Here is a 15,529-nt window from a genome sequence, read left to right on the forward strand (position 1 = left end):
TGCTGCTGTAGAACGCTTTTAGTGATTTCATCCCCTGCGATCCTGAGTGTGGGGATCAGAGGGAGGTTTAGAAAAGAGATATTGACCAAGGGATGCCATCGTGGATCTCAGTTCCAGCAAAGCTTGCTTGTATGCTGTTCGTGGTGTCCTGTCAATAAACCGATTTTCTGAATTCTGGAGACTGGTTATTGCAGGGGTTGACGGATCCCTAAAGGTGGCAGAGACTCTGTTTTGCACGCAGAAGATCTAGGTTTGCCAGCCTCCAAGTGCCACCTGGAGATTTCCCTAAGTTACATTTGATCTCCAGGTCACTGAGACCTGGAAATGGCTGTTTTGGAGGGTGGACTCTGTAGCATTATACCATGCTGAACAGTGGCATAGGGGGAAAAAAGCCACCTGGGCAAAATGGTGCCCCCCCACCCCATGGCACCCCCACGCCCCCTCACTTACCTGAGTTTAGCCAGCTGCAAAAAGCAGCTGGCTGCAAAAGTAGCCTGGTGGGAACTACACATCCCAGGAGACCTTGCGAGCACCGCGGGGGGGGGGGGGAGGCGAGGCCCAGCCACTTCTGGGAAGGAGGAGGGGCGTGGCTGGGCCTTCGCGTGATGTGCACACGCCACCTGAGCAGGCCTTGGCCTGGGCGGTGTCAGCCCATCGCGTCGAGGCCCAGCCATGCCCCTTCTCCTTCCCGGAAGTGTGTGTGTGTGTGGGGGGGAATTTTTCCGCCCCCCATGTAACTACCAAGGGGGCGCCCAGGGTGTTTGTTCCCAGGTGTCCCCGTGGCAGCTACGCCACAGCTGCTGAGCTCCCTTCCCTCCACAAACTTTCCCCTACTCAGGCTCAGCCCTCCAAGTATTTCTCAACCCAAAGCTGGATACTTTGGTCCCAGGTTCAGACCCCTGCTTCAAAACATCAGGTAGGAGGCCTCCAACTGAGACCCTGGAAAGCTGCTGCCAGCCAGAGCGAACAATATGATAGATTAGTGATCTGGGTTCTGTTTACGGAAGCTTTGTATGTTCTTTTGTTAGGAAGGGGCTGTGGCTCAGTGGCAGAGCCTTTGTTTTGCATGCAAAAGATACTGGGCTCAAATCTCCCCCATCTCAAAAGGTCAGATAGGAGGCAGTGATGTGAACAACGTCAGTCTGGAGAGCAGCTGCCAATCAGAGCAGACAATACTGACTGTGATAGATCAGCGGTCTGACTCAGTGGAAGATAACTTTGTGCACATTTCTGAGATGCAGCCAAAGAATTCAGGGGGAACTGTATGAATGAATGAATGAATGAATGAATGAATGAATGAATGAATGAATGAATGAATGAATGAATGAATGAATGAATGAATGAATGAATGAATGAATGAGGCAGCATATGCAGATTTACTTCACACAGAAGAAATCTCACTGGCCTAAACCCTAAATAATAATAATAAACTGAATGAAGCGTTTGGTTTCCAGCAGTCTCAGGGAGCTAGAAAGCTAAGTGTAATAGTCTTTCTCCTATGGTTTATGTCTGAGATCCGGTACTCAGTTATACTGCTTCTAGTCTTGGAACTTCCATGGCTCACATGCATCGAAAAAATTGTCGATGAATGTGTCAGCTGTATTGCTGCCAAGTCACAGTCAATTTATGGAGCCCCTGAAGGGTTTTCAGGAGATATTAATAGGTAGTTCAAATTAGACGTTTGTCACATACTTTAGAGATGGCCTTAGCAGTGGTGTAGTGCCAAGGGTGCAGGGTGGTACGTGATGCACTGGGGGCGTGCCAGTGCGGGGGCATGGCGGGGGCGTTCTGGGATGTGGCGGGGCAGGTGGGAGCGCGCACTGGGCGCAGTTCCCCCTCGCTCCAGCCCTGGGTCTTGGGACTGCTATTCTCTGTTGAACTCAATCCTACATTTGCAGTATGGGTTTGCATGAGAAAATTATTTATTTCTCTACTTCATTTATACGCCACCTTTCTCTCCAGTGGAAATCCCAAGCGGCTGATGTTGTTCTTGACACCTCTGCTTTATCTTTACAACAACCCTGTGAGATAGGCTGGGCTGAGAGAGTATGACTGGCCTAAACTCACCCACTTAGCTTCCTTGGCAGAGCAGGGACTTGAACCCAGGTCTCCCAGAACCTAGCCTGACATTCTAATCAGCATGCAACGCTGGCCTCTTTTGGAAGTGAATTTACTTATGTGCACTTGTGGTAGGCTGAAAAAAAGAGTCATTCTGGCCACCCAGCAAGCATCTATGATAGAGGGAAGATTCGAACCTGGATCCCTCAGGACCTCTTATTGTTACCGCGCTGCTCAGGTAACTTTCTACAGGCTCCAAGGTACCCAGCTCTCGGCAGCACCCCGGAACCCAAACAGGACCCGACACGACAAGTGTAAATAAAGAAGGGTTTTATTGAGATGCTGACCTAAGTGTCAGCACCTCCGTTCCACAAGGACTCTGCTGCCTAGCAGCCTTACAACATCTTAAATACACTCTCTCCCGTCGGGAGCCCGGGAGAAAATACAAGACAGCCCACCACCATTCATTAACAAAATTCAAAGTAACCAATCATTCATTTGCAACATACAGGAACCAATCAGAGTTCGATAGGCATCCCCTTCTTGGATTTCGCGCCAGAGTAGGGCGAGGCGATGACGTGTCCACTCGCGGGAAAACACAAAGGTTTCCCCAGGTGTCCGGGGTCAGGAAGCAGAGCTTGATGACGATAGCCCCCGTATCTGCCTGCTGAAGGGATTAGGCAGGGCGAGGCGCTTCCTCCGAGATCTCCCTTTGTTCGCGTCCATCGAGGACCTTTTGCACGTGAAAGGGGTGGGCTCAGGTGAGGCCAAGATGGATTCCTGCCTTGGGCCAAGGAGGTTCCATGCAGTCACAAATACAGAGAAACTTACAAAACCTATTTCCTATCTAATACAGTTGGTTTCTACCTAACGAACACAGAGGTATAACATAATGCACTTTCTGCTTACAATGAAATCCAGAAGCGGGACAAATTTGCTTCTGGCTCCGCAATCATTATGATACTAACTACACCATATCACACTGGCTCTACCTCCCTCCCTCCCTCCCTCCCTTTGTGTGTGTGTGTGTGTGTGTGTACGTACACACACACACACACAGGGACACTGGCTACTGTTGATCAATTAACCCAGAGCCTAGAGATGCTTGTTAGTAAGCCAAACTTAGGTTGCCTACCTTCAGGTGAAGCCTTGCGCTCTCCCATAATTACAGCTCATCTCCAGACTACAGAGACTAGGTCTCTTCGCTGTGCAGTGGGGGTGTAGTGTGCAGTGCAGTGGGGGTCTCCTAGCATTTCCCATTTACACATTCGCAGGCACCCCTCTGTTTGCTGCATGGCTGGCCTGCTGAACTCTCCTGGGTCTCTGCTTTTCCTGGTTCTCTAAATGCTGCCTCTCATTTCACTATTAAAGGCACACAGTCACAAGATTGCTGGCTTTTAAAAATCACTTCTAACTGCTGTTGTGTCAGTGTTCCTGTTATTGCAGTTATATCTATATTGTGGTCCCTCTCCAATAATAATCCCCCCCCCAAATGAAAGAGGCAAAGTAATTCCCTGAATCATACTCTGGTGAAGAAGAGGACATGTCCTAGACTGGTATTCTCCCCCACCCCCCCACCCCAAAAACACACACACACATACACATACTTCCTCCTGCTGTTGCTGCCGCAGGAGGACAGAGAGGCTTGTTATTTCAACATTCCTTGATATTTCAATATCCCCATATTAGATCTATCATTATTTTGATAGACCTAATATGGTACAAATCCTTGAAGCTGAAATAAAGTTTTTAAAAGCCCTCCGGATCATCAGGGAGGGCGGAATTAGAGTAGGGGAGGTGGGGGAGGCCAAAAAGCCCATTTCTTTTGTCTTCCCTGCAAAGCAGCCGAAAAGGTCACTATTTTTCCTTCTCTCACAAACAGCGGCAATTATGGTACCTGTTGCACAGTGAGTGTGAAGTGGAGGGAAAGGCATGCGTAACAGAATCTCTGCCCTGAAAATAATCTCCCTTCAGTGCGGGGCAGAGCACCAGTATATAAATTGGCCACTATTAACTCCTCCATACTGGTGGAATTTTGACCTTAATCTTATTCAGGCCTGCTATTACAAACTATATAAATATAGCTGAGACATTCAATTGGATCTTCTGAATACAGTGTCATTTTGGATCTTTAACGAGGAAACAGTGATACTCAGAGCTTTGCAAACCAGGGGTTGAAACTGAATTTTTTTTGGGGGGGGCAGGGTGTCAAAAGTTGAAATTAGCTTGTTGGTGCGACTTTGCCAGCATTTCAGACAAAGAAACAGTCATAAGGTTTTTCTTCCCCACATGCTGCAACAATCCTTGTACGTCCAGTGACATTATCTTTGGATGGCTAATTGCTTAGATTGCATCTCTATCTCATTTTTGGCCTCTCCCCCTTTCTCCTGTGAATCTTTTCAAATCACAGTGGAAGTAATAATGCCGCAAGACTCCTTGTATGCTGTTTCTAGAGTTGTCCATTCACGTATATTTTGGTCCAGACAGGGCTGCAGGGGTGATGTGATTTCGTTTTTGAAGATGTACTTACCGGTAATTGTGGGATTGGATGCCAAAGGCGCTTTCTGTGAGGATTGCATTTTTAAATACCTTCAAATTTCTAGTCCTTATGGATGTTGTATGAAGATATGCCTAAAACTGCCAGGACAATGTCTGGCCTACCGAAAGAGATGATGATGATGATGATGATGATGATGATGATGATGATGATGATGATGATGATGATGATTAAGCTTCTATACTGCCCTCCCCCAAAGGAAGCTAGTATTTTCTCCCTTCCCCTGACTTGGATGGCAAGTTATACCTTTTTCAGGCTAAAGATGAGAGTGCATTTGTAGCAGTGCAGCAGGAAGTAGTGTGCTTCCGCCTTGTGAAAAATAGTCCCCCTCCAACCCTTCCCAAATACAAAGCTTCCATTTTTGCCACCCTGGCTGGTCCACGGCCCTGAAGGCCATGCAGCTGCCTCCTGACAGCCCCCAGAGTGGCCAAGAGAGCCCCAAGCCACCTGAGGTCGCAACGTTCACAACACAAGCCTTTATTGGCATATAAAACAGGACAAAATTTTAAAACAAAACAAGGTTAAGAAATACAGTTAAAATTACTAATTTCCAGTATAAAATTTGCAACAGTTTCACAAAAGAGCACATCAGAGCTGTTCAGGAGATTGGGTATCTTATAACACTCATGGCGCTGAGAACATTGCAAGAAAATGGAATTCATGTATTTCATGCGTATCTTATTGTATTTAGGGCATAGAAACAAAGAATGGTCAAGTGTTTCAACCGTAGTCCTATCACATGAACAAACTCTTTTAGAACGTTCCATATTCTTAAATCTTCCCTCCAGCAGAGGTCGCAACGTGTTGACCTGGTAGCTCAGGGAGCAACCGAGAGAGCCCTGAACGACCCTTGGCTGCACTGCCCTGCTCCAGTGGCTGTCAGGCTGGCTGGGAAAACCCCAGGTCACCTGAGGCTGCAGTGGCCCATTACGGGGACCTGCAAGGTGGCAGAAGAACCTCTGCACTACCCAGAGCCCCAGTGATGCCAGCTGGCCCCCACTTCTGCCACCCCTGGCCCGCCCTGCCACTCATCCAGTGCCGTTGCTTTTGCCACCCCCTCCAACCCTTCCCAAACACCAAGCCTCAGCAGCGCTCCCCAGCACTAAGACCCCGTGGAACAATCAACTACCAAGAAGGTCCACGAAGGAGCTGCCAATTGATCTTCCACCAAGCTCTCACCTTTATCCTGAACAGGGTATAGCTAAAGCTCTGAATGGTACACTTGAGGAGGTGGATGCCCCAGGTGCCACTTTAGAGTGCCATGTGTGTGTGTGTGTGTGTGTGTGTGTGTGTGTGTGTGTGTGTGTGTGTGTGTGTGTGTGTGTGTGTGTGTGTGTGCGTGTGCGCGCGCACATTCAGTTGGTCTCCCCTCCAGGAGCAAGCAACTGTATTGGGCTGCAGAAGCCTGAATAGGGAGCAGGTGAGTGGGCTCAGAGGAGTGCCTTCAGCCCCACTACTGAAGTTTGCGGCATGCTGCCGCAGCCCGGCTCGCTCCTGTCCCCCGCCTCCTCCTGCACCCACATTCACTAGCTTCTACTTGCCGCTCACCTGCAGCTCACCTTCCCTGCTGCTCGCCGGCCTGTCCCGCTCACCCACTTGCTCGTGCGCCCACTGGCCCACCTCAGTTTTTGGGGGAGAGCACAGATTTTGGGGAGGCGGCACAGTTTCCGTATTTGTCCCCAGGCGCCATTTCCTGTAGGTACACCCCTGCAATCTGCTCGTATTCCAGCTGGTAAATAGGGCTGGCCCTGGCTAGCATTTGGATGGGAGATCGGCAAGGAAGTCCAGGGCTGCTGTTCCGAAGCAAGTAATGGCAAACCACCTCTGAACATCTCTTTGAAAATCCTATGAAAGAAGATTTTGGATTTATACCTTCCCCCCCCCCCCTTCTCTTCTGTAAGGAGACTCAAGGCGGCTTACAAACTCCTTTCCCTTCCTCTCCCCACAACAGACAACTGGAGAGGTAGGTGGGGCAGAAAGAGTTCTGAGAGAACTGTGACCAGCCCAAGGTCAACCAGAAGGAATGTAGGAGCAGGGAAACAAATTTGGTTCACCAGATAAGAGTCGGCCGCTCATGTGGAAACCTGGGGAATCAAACCTAGTTCTCCAGATTAGAGTCTTCCGCTCTTAACCACTAAACCGCTTTGTCACTTATGGGGTCACCATCTGTCAGCTGCAGCTTGACAGTGTTTTCTACCACCATTTTCCCGTAGTGCAGAATTTGGGTTGGCGGAGCTCAGAGGTGGGTTATTTTATTATTATTATTATTTGGCAGCGTGGCATGGGCATAACCTTACTGGGCACATTGTTTATTTCAGGCTTCAGTGATGCCAGGTGTCGCTTTCCTCCTGAATACGCTCTTTGTTCTGAATAATGAACGTATTTAGCAACAGTTTAGCATTGTGCAGTCGAGTGCTCTAAACCTTCTGCTCACACAGTTCCCTAAAATAGCCTAAGCTGAGGTTTAAACCTCACATGAAGGCAGAAGCGTACCAGGGCCAAATGGCGCCCGGAGACAAATTGTCTCCAGGACGCCCCCCAGGCTCTGCCCCCCACCACCCTAGCTCCGCCCCTGATGCCCCCAGGCTCCCCCCCACTGCCCTCAACCCTGCCCATGTCACCATGGACATGGGCAAGGTCTAGGGTGCCCACCTCCCCCCCCAGACTCCCCCTGCTGGCTGGGTTCCCAGCTGGCAGCCAGCAGTCTCTTCTGAAGAGGGGGGGAGTCCAGGGTGGGGTTGAGGGCGCTTGGAGGACTTCCTGCTGCATCGTCGTTTTTTGCGTGCCTCAGATGGGGTCGAGGCACGCGAAAACAATGAGACAGCAGGACTTCCTGGTCACGTGGGGGGCCGATTTTGCGCCCCCCATGACCAGAAGAGTGGCGCCCGGGGACAAGGGGTACCCCTTGTCCCTAGGCAGATACGCCACTGCATAAAGGTTGCCAACCTCCAAGTGGCCAACAAAGAGCCAGCGGACTTGGAGGTCTGGCGTGAAGGGGCATCATTCTGGTGCTACATTTGTCCAAGTCCGCAGGCAGCCCTTGGCGGAAAAGAGCGCAGCATAACAGTCTCCTGTGTCTGGTTGCTCTGTGGTAACTTGCCGGAGGAGCCCACCCACCAGCCTGCCTCTTCCCCAGTGACTTACTTGTAGGGGGAGGTGGGGAGATGGCCTGCACAGGGAGCATGCCCCTGGCGGCCATCTGGGAAAGAGGCAGGCCAATGGGTAGGCAGGCAGCTCTCATGGGGGAGGGGGAGACGGCAGGCAAGTGGGCACGTGGCAAACAGCAGGTGAGAAATCATGGGAAAACAACGGGAAAGTGGCTTTATAGTGGTCTGACCCCATGCATGTTTACTTGGAAGCAAGTGACAGTGTAAGTGTAACCTCTATCTGTGGGTTCTGTGGGGCAGGACTTGGAAGGAGTTGCAAAGAACTAAATTTAAAACAAAATGGTTTACTTCCTTAACAAATAACACTTTTAACATTTACATTTAACATTAACAATTTACAGTCCTTTTAGGTTGCATTTCAAGTCCTTATATTTACAATCTACTGATAATGCCAAGTCCAATTCTTTCTGCTGGTGGTTGGCTTATGAAGACTTCAGAGACTTGGTGAATGGGATCCAAGATGATGAAGGTCCCCAAACGAACTCCCATCAACTACACACATAGCAAGCCCTGAAACAATACATTCTAACATTTACAATATAGCAAAAATAAACAACTCCCTTCCCACTAGTTCCCAACAACTTTGCAGTCACCTTAAACAAGGTGTTAAGAGCTTATAAAGAATTAAATCAAGGTCCTAGCCTGGTAGCCTTGCTTCCTCCAACTTCACCAGTTTTTGCAGCCTTCTGCTGCTTTGAGTCTCCACCCCTTTCTGGGTCAACCCATTCTGAACATAGGGGTTACATAAGCTGGCTCTCTCCTGGCCCTGCTTTCGCTTGCCCGTGTGGGGCGCAAGGCAGAGCCGCTTGGATTGCACGCGGGAAACAAAACGTTGGCAGCGGCAGGAAGGAAGTGAGCTATAGAGCGAATGAGCGTCAGCAACCTTGCTTGGTTTTGCGTTCAGAAGCTTGCTCTGCTGGAGCCGCCTCCAGACATAGGCCACATGGCCTGGGCAACCGCTCTACCTCCTGCTTTTGCAGGGCTTCTAGAGCATCTGAGGAGCTTAGCCTGCCTTCAGGTTCAGTAGCTGGAAGTCCTGGCTGAACACACCTCCACAGACAGACGAGGGTGGCCACTACATGACTTCCAGTATGTCCCGAGCAGTGAGCGGAGGAGCGGGCAGGGCTACAATGCGCCCTCCACATGACTCAAGGCGAATGGCACCTGGGTAAAATCACCCCCTACCCCCCTAGTTATGCCCGTGGTCAAGAGATTAGAGTTCCATGCATAATTGACCCTTAATAAGAAAAAAAAATTGGTGTGTGAATTACTGTCATCAGTTTACAGTACAGTACAGTACAGTAAACCTTTATTAGGCATAAATAATTCTACATACAGTATGTTCGTATCATAAACAACAATACAACGAGGAATCCAATACACTAAATTAGGATAAATTATACACAAACTTTCTGAAGACCTATTGTGATATCCATATGTTAATTAAAACCCATTTGAACGACTTCTCATGTTTATTACAATGACTTGAGCCTCAGACATTAAATCAATGTAATTTAGATGATTTGATACATCGAGGGACACATTTTAGTACCGTCTTTGGTCATCAGTTTCTAAACGTATTTCTTCCGGGATATGTATCATAATATCAAATTGTTATCTTTTTACTTATTGGAATTATTCATACAGTGTCCCCCCCTTTTAAACCATTTTCATCATTACTTCCAGTATATTAAAATCAAAATATATACTTACTTAGTTTAAATATATCTCTTCAGCCTTTCTTCATTGTTGATCTTATTTTTGTGAGTAGTATGAAAAGTACATGTTACAATTTTCTTGAAATTCTTGATTCGGTCTCTTCAGAAGTTTTGTTGACTTAGCCATTGTGGCACAGTCCCTTGATTTGTTTTCCCTGTTCTCAGGGCTAAGACGTTCTTCTGCCTTTCATTTTATTGCAAAAATCACTCTAGCCGCTGTCATCAAGTTATCTGAACAGTTCTGCCAAAGGTCACAACATGCTGTTTGGTAGTCTGCCTAATAACACTGTTGGGTTAGCCTTGACAACAAATTTAACTTTCAAGATCTCTTGTATTTCTACATGTAAAGTTTTCCTTCCCCCCCACTTTTCTGCACGATCACGACATATGATAAAAAAAGCTATCTGCTTCTTTACATTCCCAGCATTTTCTTGGAAATTCTTATTCCTCTTTTCATTGTCCTTTTCATTGTCCATTGATAAAACATCTTGTATGAGTTTTCTCTTAATGTCTGGCGGGTTGTAAATTTTATACCTTTTGGCCATGAATATTCCCATTGTTGAAATGGCATTTCCTCCCCAAAAGTTTGCATCCCTGTGACCATATATGTTTTCACTTGTTCCATGTCTGTATCAAGCTGCAACAACAGTTTATATATATTTGTCTTACTAAATGTTCATTTTGCAGATAAATCTTTTTGAATTCTGTCAGTCCTGTTATCAAACTTTTTGTTGATTTTGTTTCCCTTCTTAGAGACGAATTGAAAATATAAAAGCAGTCTAATTGAGAAAAAAAAACCTTTCCTCAAGCCAACTAAGGATTTTGGGAAGTGGGTGTGGCCAGGTGGGGCTCTTGCCCTGCAGTGTTTCTGATTGGCTGCTAGAGATTTTATTGGCTGTGCAGATTAAGACTTTTTTTCTGTGGAAATTGCCTAAAGCATTTGTACAATGTTTGCAAAATGTTTTCAATCCCTCCCCTTTTGTTCACACTCACCACCTTGAAACTATTCCTGGCCGCCATTTTGTGATTATCTTTTTTAAAACCTTTTTTTAGTTCCGTGTTGAATCAGTGCTTCAATGCTTCACAGATCGTGCTGCATTCTATACTACTCGTATATTCGATGCTTAAAAGATTGCCCCCCCCCACTAAAAGAACAAACAGAGAAATGCCGCAAGTAAACAGGCAAGGGGGAGCAGAATGAGCTCAGAAAATAGCGCTGAGGAGGAAGTTCAGGGAAGCAGAAAAGTGTGGAAAATGTAGTCAACAGATCGCATGACAACTGACGATATTTTCAAAACGTTCCAGCCAGAGAATAATTTTAAAGGGGATTCATTAAAACGTTTTAAGGCTGGAAATAAAACATTTTGAGATAAAAACTGTTGGATTTGTCAGCCTTGCATGCAGCAGGCATGGAGTTCTGGGAGAGCTCAGCAAACACTCTAAAAGTGACATTTGGAAACATTAGCTCTCTGACTCTTCTGAGGAAAGATGTTGTTCAATGTTCTGTTAACTAAAGCTATGTAAAAATCTTTGACTGAAAGTTTAATTCTGTAAACTGTGCTTGTTATTGGTAACCAAACTGTAACCAAATAATGAACTGTAAATGTATTGATATATATTATTTTTTTTCTCTCAGAATAAGTAAAGTTTTTTAGTTTATGATTTTTGAAGTAAAAAAGGGCTGGTCCTTACCAAGATAACTGTTTTTATTTAAAGTGGCATACAAGCTACATTCTGCTCATTATTCTGTTATATTATATTATATATATATGCCTGTTGACCTTCAAAAACTATGTAGAACTCCATGGAAGGAACTTTTTATTTCTTGCCTCAAAATGTTTTAAATTAATTGTGTGGAAAAGCTGTAAAATAACATGGCTTAACGGCAGCTGCCGTCAAAGTGTAGTTTTTATTCTCTCACTCCTCCTTTGAGCGTATTTATTCCACTTCTTCCCTGCACTTGGCCTTTCTCTGCAGCTCCACTTCCAATGGCAGCCATTTTGTTGTTGTTTTACCACTACCATATGTCAGTTTCAAAGATGCTCCACAGGCTCAAAATGGCTTGGCACTCTTGCACTATAGTGATCATTAGCAACCGGACTGTCCACAAAGGAGTATCCAGTTGTAAATGATCTCTACAGTGCCACAATGGCCCACTCTCCAACAATATTCAGGTGCTGCTGGGGCCAAGAGCTGCTACAGTCCAAACAGAGTCTGGGAGAATGGGCAGACTATTTTCTTTCTCATCTCTTTTCCCTGTCTTCCTCCCCTGCAGTGGTTTGCCTATTCTTTCTTGGTGAAGTGCCTTATCAGCCTCTCCACAGCTGGTCTACTCATACTTATCCTGGCCTTTCACATCAAAGAGATCCAGGTAGGTGACTGCTATGCCATGCTAACTTTCATGAAGTTTCCATCAGCTGGTTGCAACGTGACAGTTGTTTCCACCACCATTTCCTCCCTTAGTGTAGAATTTGAGTTGCTGGAGCTCCCGTGGAGTCTGTTGTGGAGGAGTGGGGAATCAAATCCTGTTCTCCAGATTAGAGTCCCCCTTTTCTTAACCACTACCCCATGCTGGCTTTTAGTTTCCCTGAACAAAATGGCAGGTTTGGAGGGATAATTCTATGACATTATACCTCACTGAGGTCCCTCCCTCCCAAAAGCCCACCGTATTCTGGCTCCAACCTCAAACCTCCAGGAATTTCCCAAGATGCAGCTGACCACCCTCGACCCTCCAGTGGGTCTGAGGCACATCAGAAGGCTTTCCACTACCCTAATGAAATACTCCAAATAATGTATTGCTGCTAGGTTTTGGAGGGAAGCAGATGTGAATGGAAAGAACAGGCGGGAAGTTGGGACTTGTATGTTCATGGTTTGGGATGGCAGCCCAGAAGTCGCCCATATAGGCTAACCGCGCTCTACCTCCCTTTGAAGGAGTGGGTGACACATGGAAAACATACATCAGGCGGGTTTTCTTTCCTCTGGGCCGTTTGATCAGAGCGGCTGATTTCAGCAAGAGGCGTTTCCTGACTGAGTCACAATATCTTTCAACCAGCTACTGCCAAACTGCAGCCGGAGGGGTGGATATTGTGGCCAGCTCTGAGATTTCATTCCTCAGTCAATTATTCAGGGCTGCTTAGATTTTCTGGGGGTTTCCTCAAAAGCACTCTGTGGTACTTCAGATTCAGTTCAAGGTTCAGTGCAGTTCAACATGGCAAAATTAGTCCAGGACTGATTTTTAAAGACAATGCATCAGGGGCCAGAATTAGCCAACCGACATTCGTCCCGACGCTCTCTGGAATAAATAAATCTTAGACTCCCTGATTACTTGAAGTAGCTAATTCAGTAGGAATCGGTTTTTAAATTAACCCTTTAATTAATTCAAGCTGCAGAAATTTGCCTGAACAATTATGTTGTTGGCTGAGGAGTTTATATCCTGACTTACAAACTTTACAACTCATACAAAACAGCCAGGAATGCAACTGTTAGAGGAAACAGTACTTGTTTCTCGATGATGTACATAGATGTTGCTGTAAATACTTTCATAAAAGAGCTAGGCCCCTTCCGCACACGCAAAATAATGAGTTTTCAAACCACTTTCACAACTGTTTGCAAGTGGATTTTGCTATTCCACACAGCTTCAAAGAGCACTATTCTGCATGTGCGGAATGAGCCCTAGATTCGAATCCAGTAGCAGAGGCTGGCAAGTTTTTTAGAGAGTGTGTTTTCAAGAGTCATAACTCCCTTCATCAGATACCAAGGAAAAGTTGACTCCTGAAAAGCTTGTACTCTGGAAGTCTTACTGGTCCCTAAGTTTCCTTGGACTCAAATCCACCTGCTCTGCTGCAAACCAACATGGCTATTCTCTGAAACCTCTTAGAGGAAGCATTCCTTCTTTTTTGTGTATGCGCGTGCTCATGAGAGAGGATGTGTGTGTGTTATAAGATGGGAGCTGCCATCCCATAGATTTTGTAAGCCCTTGCATTCAAAATCATTAACATTTGTGCGTGTGTGTTTTAATCTGCTGCCCAATTTAATCGGCATCATCTTTTAAGATTAATCTGGAGTCTTTTGAAATCAGTCAAGTCCATAGACTCAACACCACAACTTTTAAACATAAGGTCCAGAAGATACCCACACACCCTTCAATGCAAATATAAAACACATAATAGGTTGCAAAGTCAGCCAAGTACTGAAAAATCATGGGAGGCGATTTGGGGGTTTGCTATTTTATAAATGGTTATAAACATTATAAAGAAAATTTTATAAGCATTGTAAAGAAAATGTTTTTGACCATTATTGTAAGCCGCTTTGCACCATGAGGAAAGGTGAGATATAAATGTTAAAATAAATAAAAGTCAGCAAAGGCTACTGTGGGGTAGTGGGGATTAGAGAGTTGGATTCGAATCTGGGGTAAATTCCCCACTTCAAAAGTGAAAATAGAGGGGACCCCTGCTCCGTGTTTGGCGCGCAGTTTCAAAAAGGTGTACTTCCAATCAGGATCCGAAATTACCCGCGCTGAGGGGTGGGAGGAGCAGCAGAATCGGGGGGACTGCTTTGTCGCTGCTGGTGTAGTGGGGAGTGCTGCAGGACCCCGGGTATTTGCCGTGAGGAGCGCACATCTAATGGTGGGTGGGGAATCGACCTGGGAGACCCAAATTTGAATGTGACATAAAGCTCGCTGATTGACCTTGGGCCTAGCCTACCTCATGGGGCTGATGTTTTGAGGTTTAAATGAAGGAAGGGGAAAACGCTATCCCGAGCTCCTCAGAAGAAACGTGGGATTGAAAAAAAAAAATTAAATAATTATGCCTGAGCTTTTGCCCAGTCAGAGCAACTGAAGCCACCTTATGATCGATGGATGGTACTTGTCGGGGGTGGTGGGGAAGGGAAGGAGTCTGAAAACCACTTTGAGACTCCTTAAAGGTAGAGAGAAGGGAAAAAATAAAAGCCGCCACTTCTTGATCTGGATTCTGGATTGTATTATTCAATGCCGGCAGATAATATAAGGGCTTGCTAGGTTTGCCAGTCTCTAGGTGGGGCGGGAAAAACTTCTGGAATCACAACTGATCTCCAGATATCAGAGATCAGTTCCCCTAGATCAGTGGTGGTGAACCTTTGGCACTCCAGATGTTATGGACTACAATTCCCATCAGCCTCTGCCAGCATGGCCAATTCCCAGAAGGGGCTGATGGGAATTGTAGTCCATAACATCTGGAGTGCCAAAGGTTCGCCACCACGGCTCTAGATCAAATGACTGCTTTGGAGGGTAACCTCTATGGAAATCATAGCCTCTGAGCTCTTTTAAAGCTCCATCTCCAAATGTCCACGAGCTTCTAGAGCTGGAGTTGGCAACTCTGTTTTCTCTGCCTTCTCTTCTGTAGCTTTTCATGCTGGACAACTCCCTGGGCGACTGGCAGATCGCAGTCAGCACCTCCAAGCTGGGTTTCCTGGCTGTGGAGCTCTTGGCCTGCTCCCTTCATCCCTTCCCCCTGGGAGATTCCCCCTGCCTGGACCCGAAACCCATCAGGACATTTGTCTTCCTCTCTGACACCGACATGATCCTGTCCCTGCTCATGTTCCTCCGGCTCTATCTGGTGCCTCGGGCCGTCCTCTTGCGGAGCAGCGTGCTGGGCGACGCCTCCTACCGCAGCATTGGCTCCCTCAACAAGATCCATTTCCAGTACCCCTTCGTGCTGCGGGTGATGGTGAACAGCCAGCCGGGACGGGTGCTGCTCATCTTCACCGTGGGCCTCTGGATCATCGCCTTTTGGGTGCTGTCTGTCTGCGAAAGGTGAGGATCTGTCCCTGCCTGGGGCGAGGGTTGCTAACTCTGGATTGGGAAGCTTCTGGAGGTTTGGGGGTGGAGCCAGGGGAGGGACCTCAGAGGGTTATAATGCCCATAGAGTCCACCGTCCAAACTGGTCATTTTATCTAGGGGAATTGATCTCTGTAATCTGGAGACCAGTTGTAATTCTGGGTGAATGGAGCTTGGCAGTCTTCATTCATGATCTTCCTTTGACGTTAGGTCG

General features: G+C 46.8%; 1 protein-coding gene across 1 annotated transcript in view; it reads left to right on the forward strand.

Annotated features, from left to right (window-relative positions):
• Nucleotides 1–15,529, forward strand: part of KCNN4 (potassium calcium-activated channel subfamily N member 4) — a 57,523-nt gene that overhangs the window by 26,717 nt on the left and 15,277 nt on the right. The window contains exons 2-3 of the mRNA XM_048499170.1: nt 11,776–11,871; nt 14,882–15,291. Coding sequence (XP_048355127.1) covers nt 11,776–11,871; nt 14,882–15,291 — 506 coding nt within the window. The remainder of the gene's footprint in view (nt 1–11,775; nt 11,872–14,881; nt 15,292–15,529) is intronic.

The sequence above is a fragment of the Sphaerodactylus townsendi genome, linkage group LG06, assembly GCF_021028975.2.
Source record: "Sphaerodactylus townsendi isolate TG3544 linkage group LG06, MPM_Stown_v2.3, whole genome shotgun sequence".
Lineage (NCBI taxonomy): Eukaryota > Metazoa > Chordata > Lepidosauria > Squamata > Sphaerodactylidae > Sphaerodactylus > Sphaerodactylus townsendi.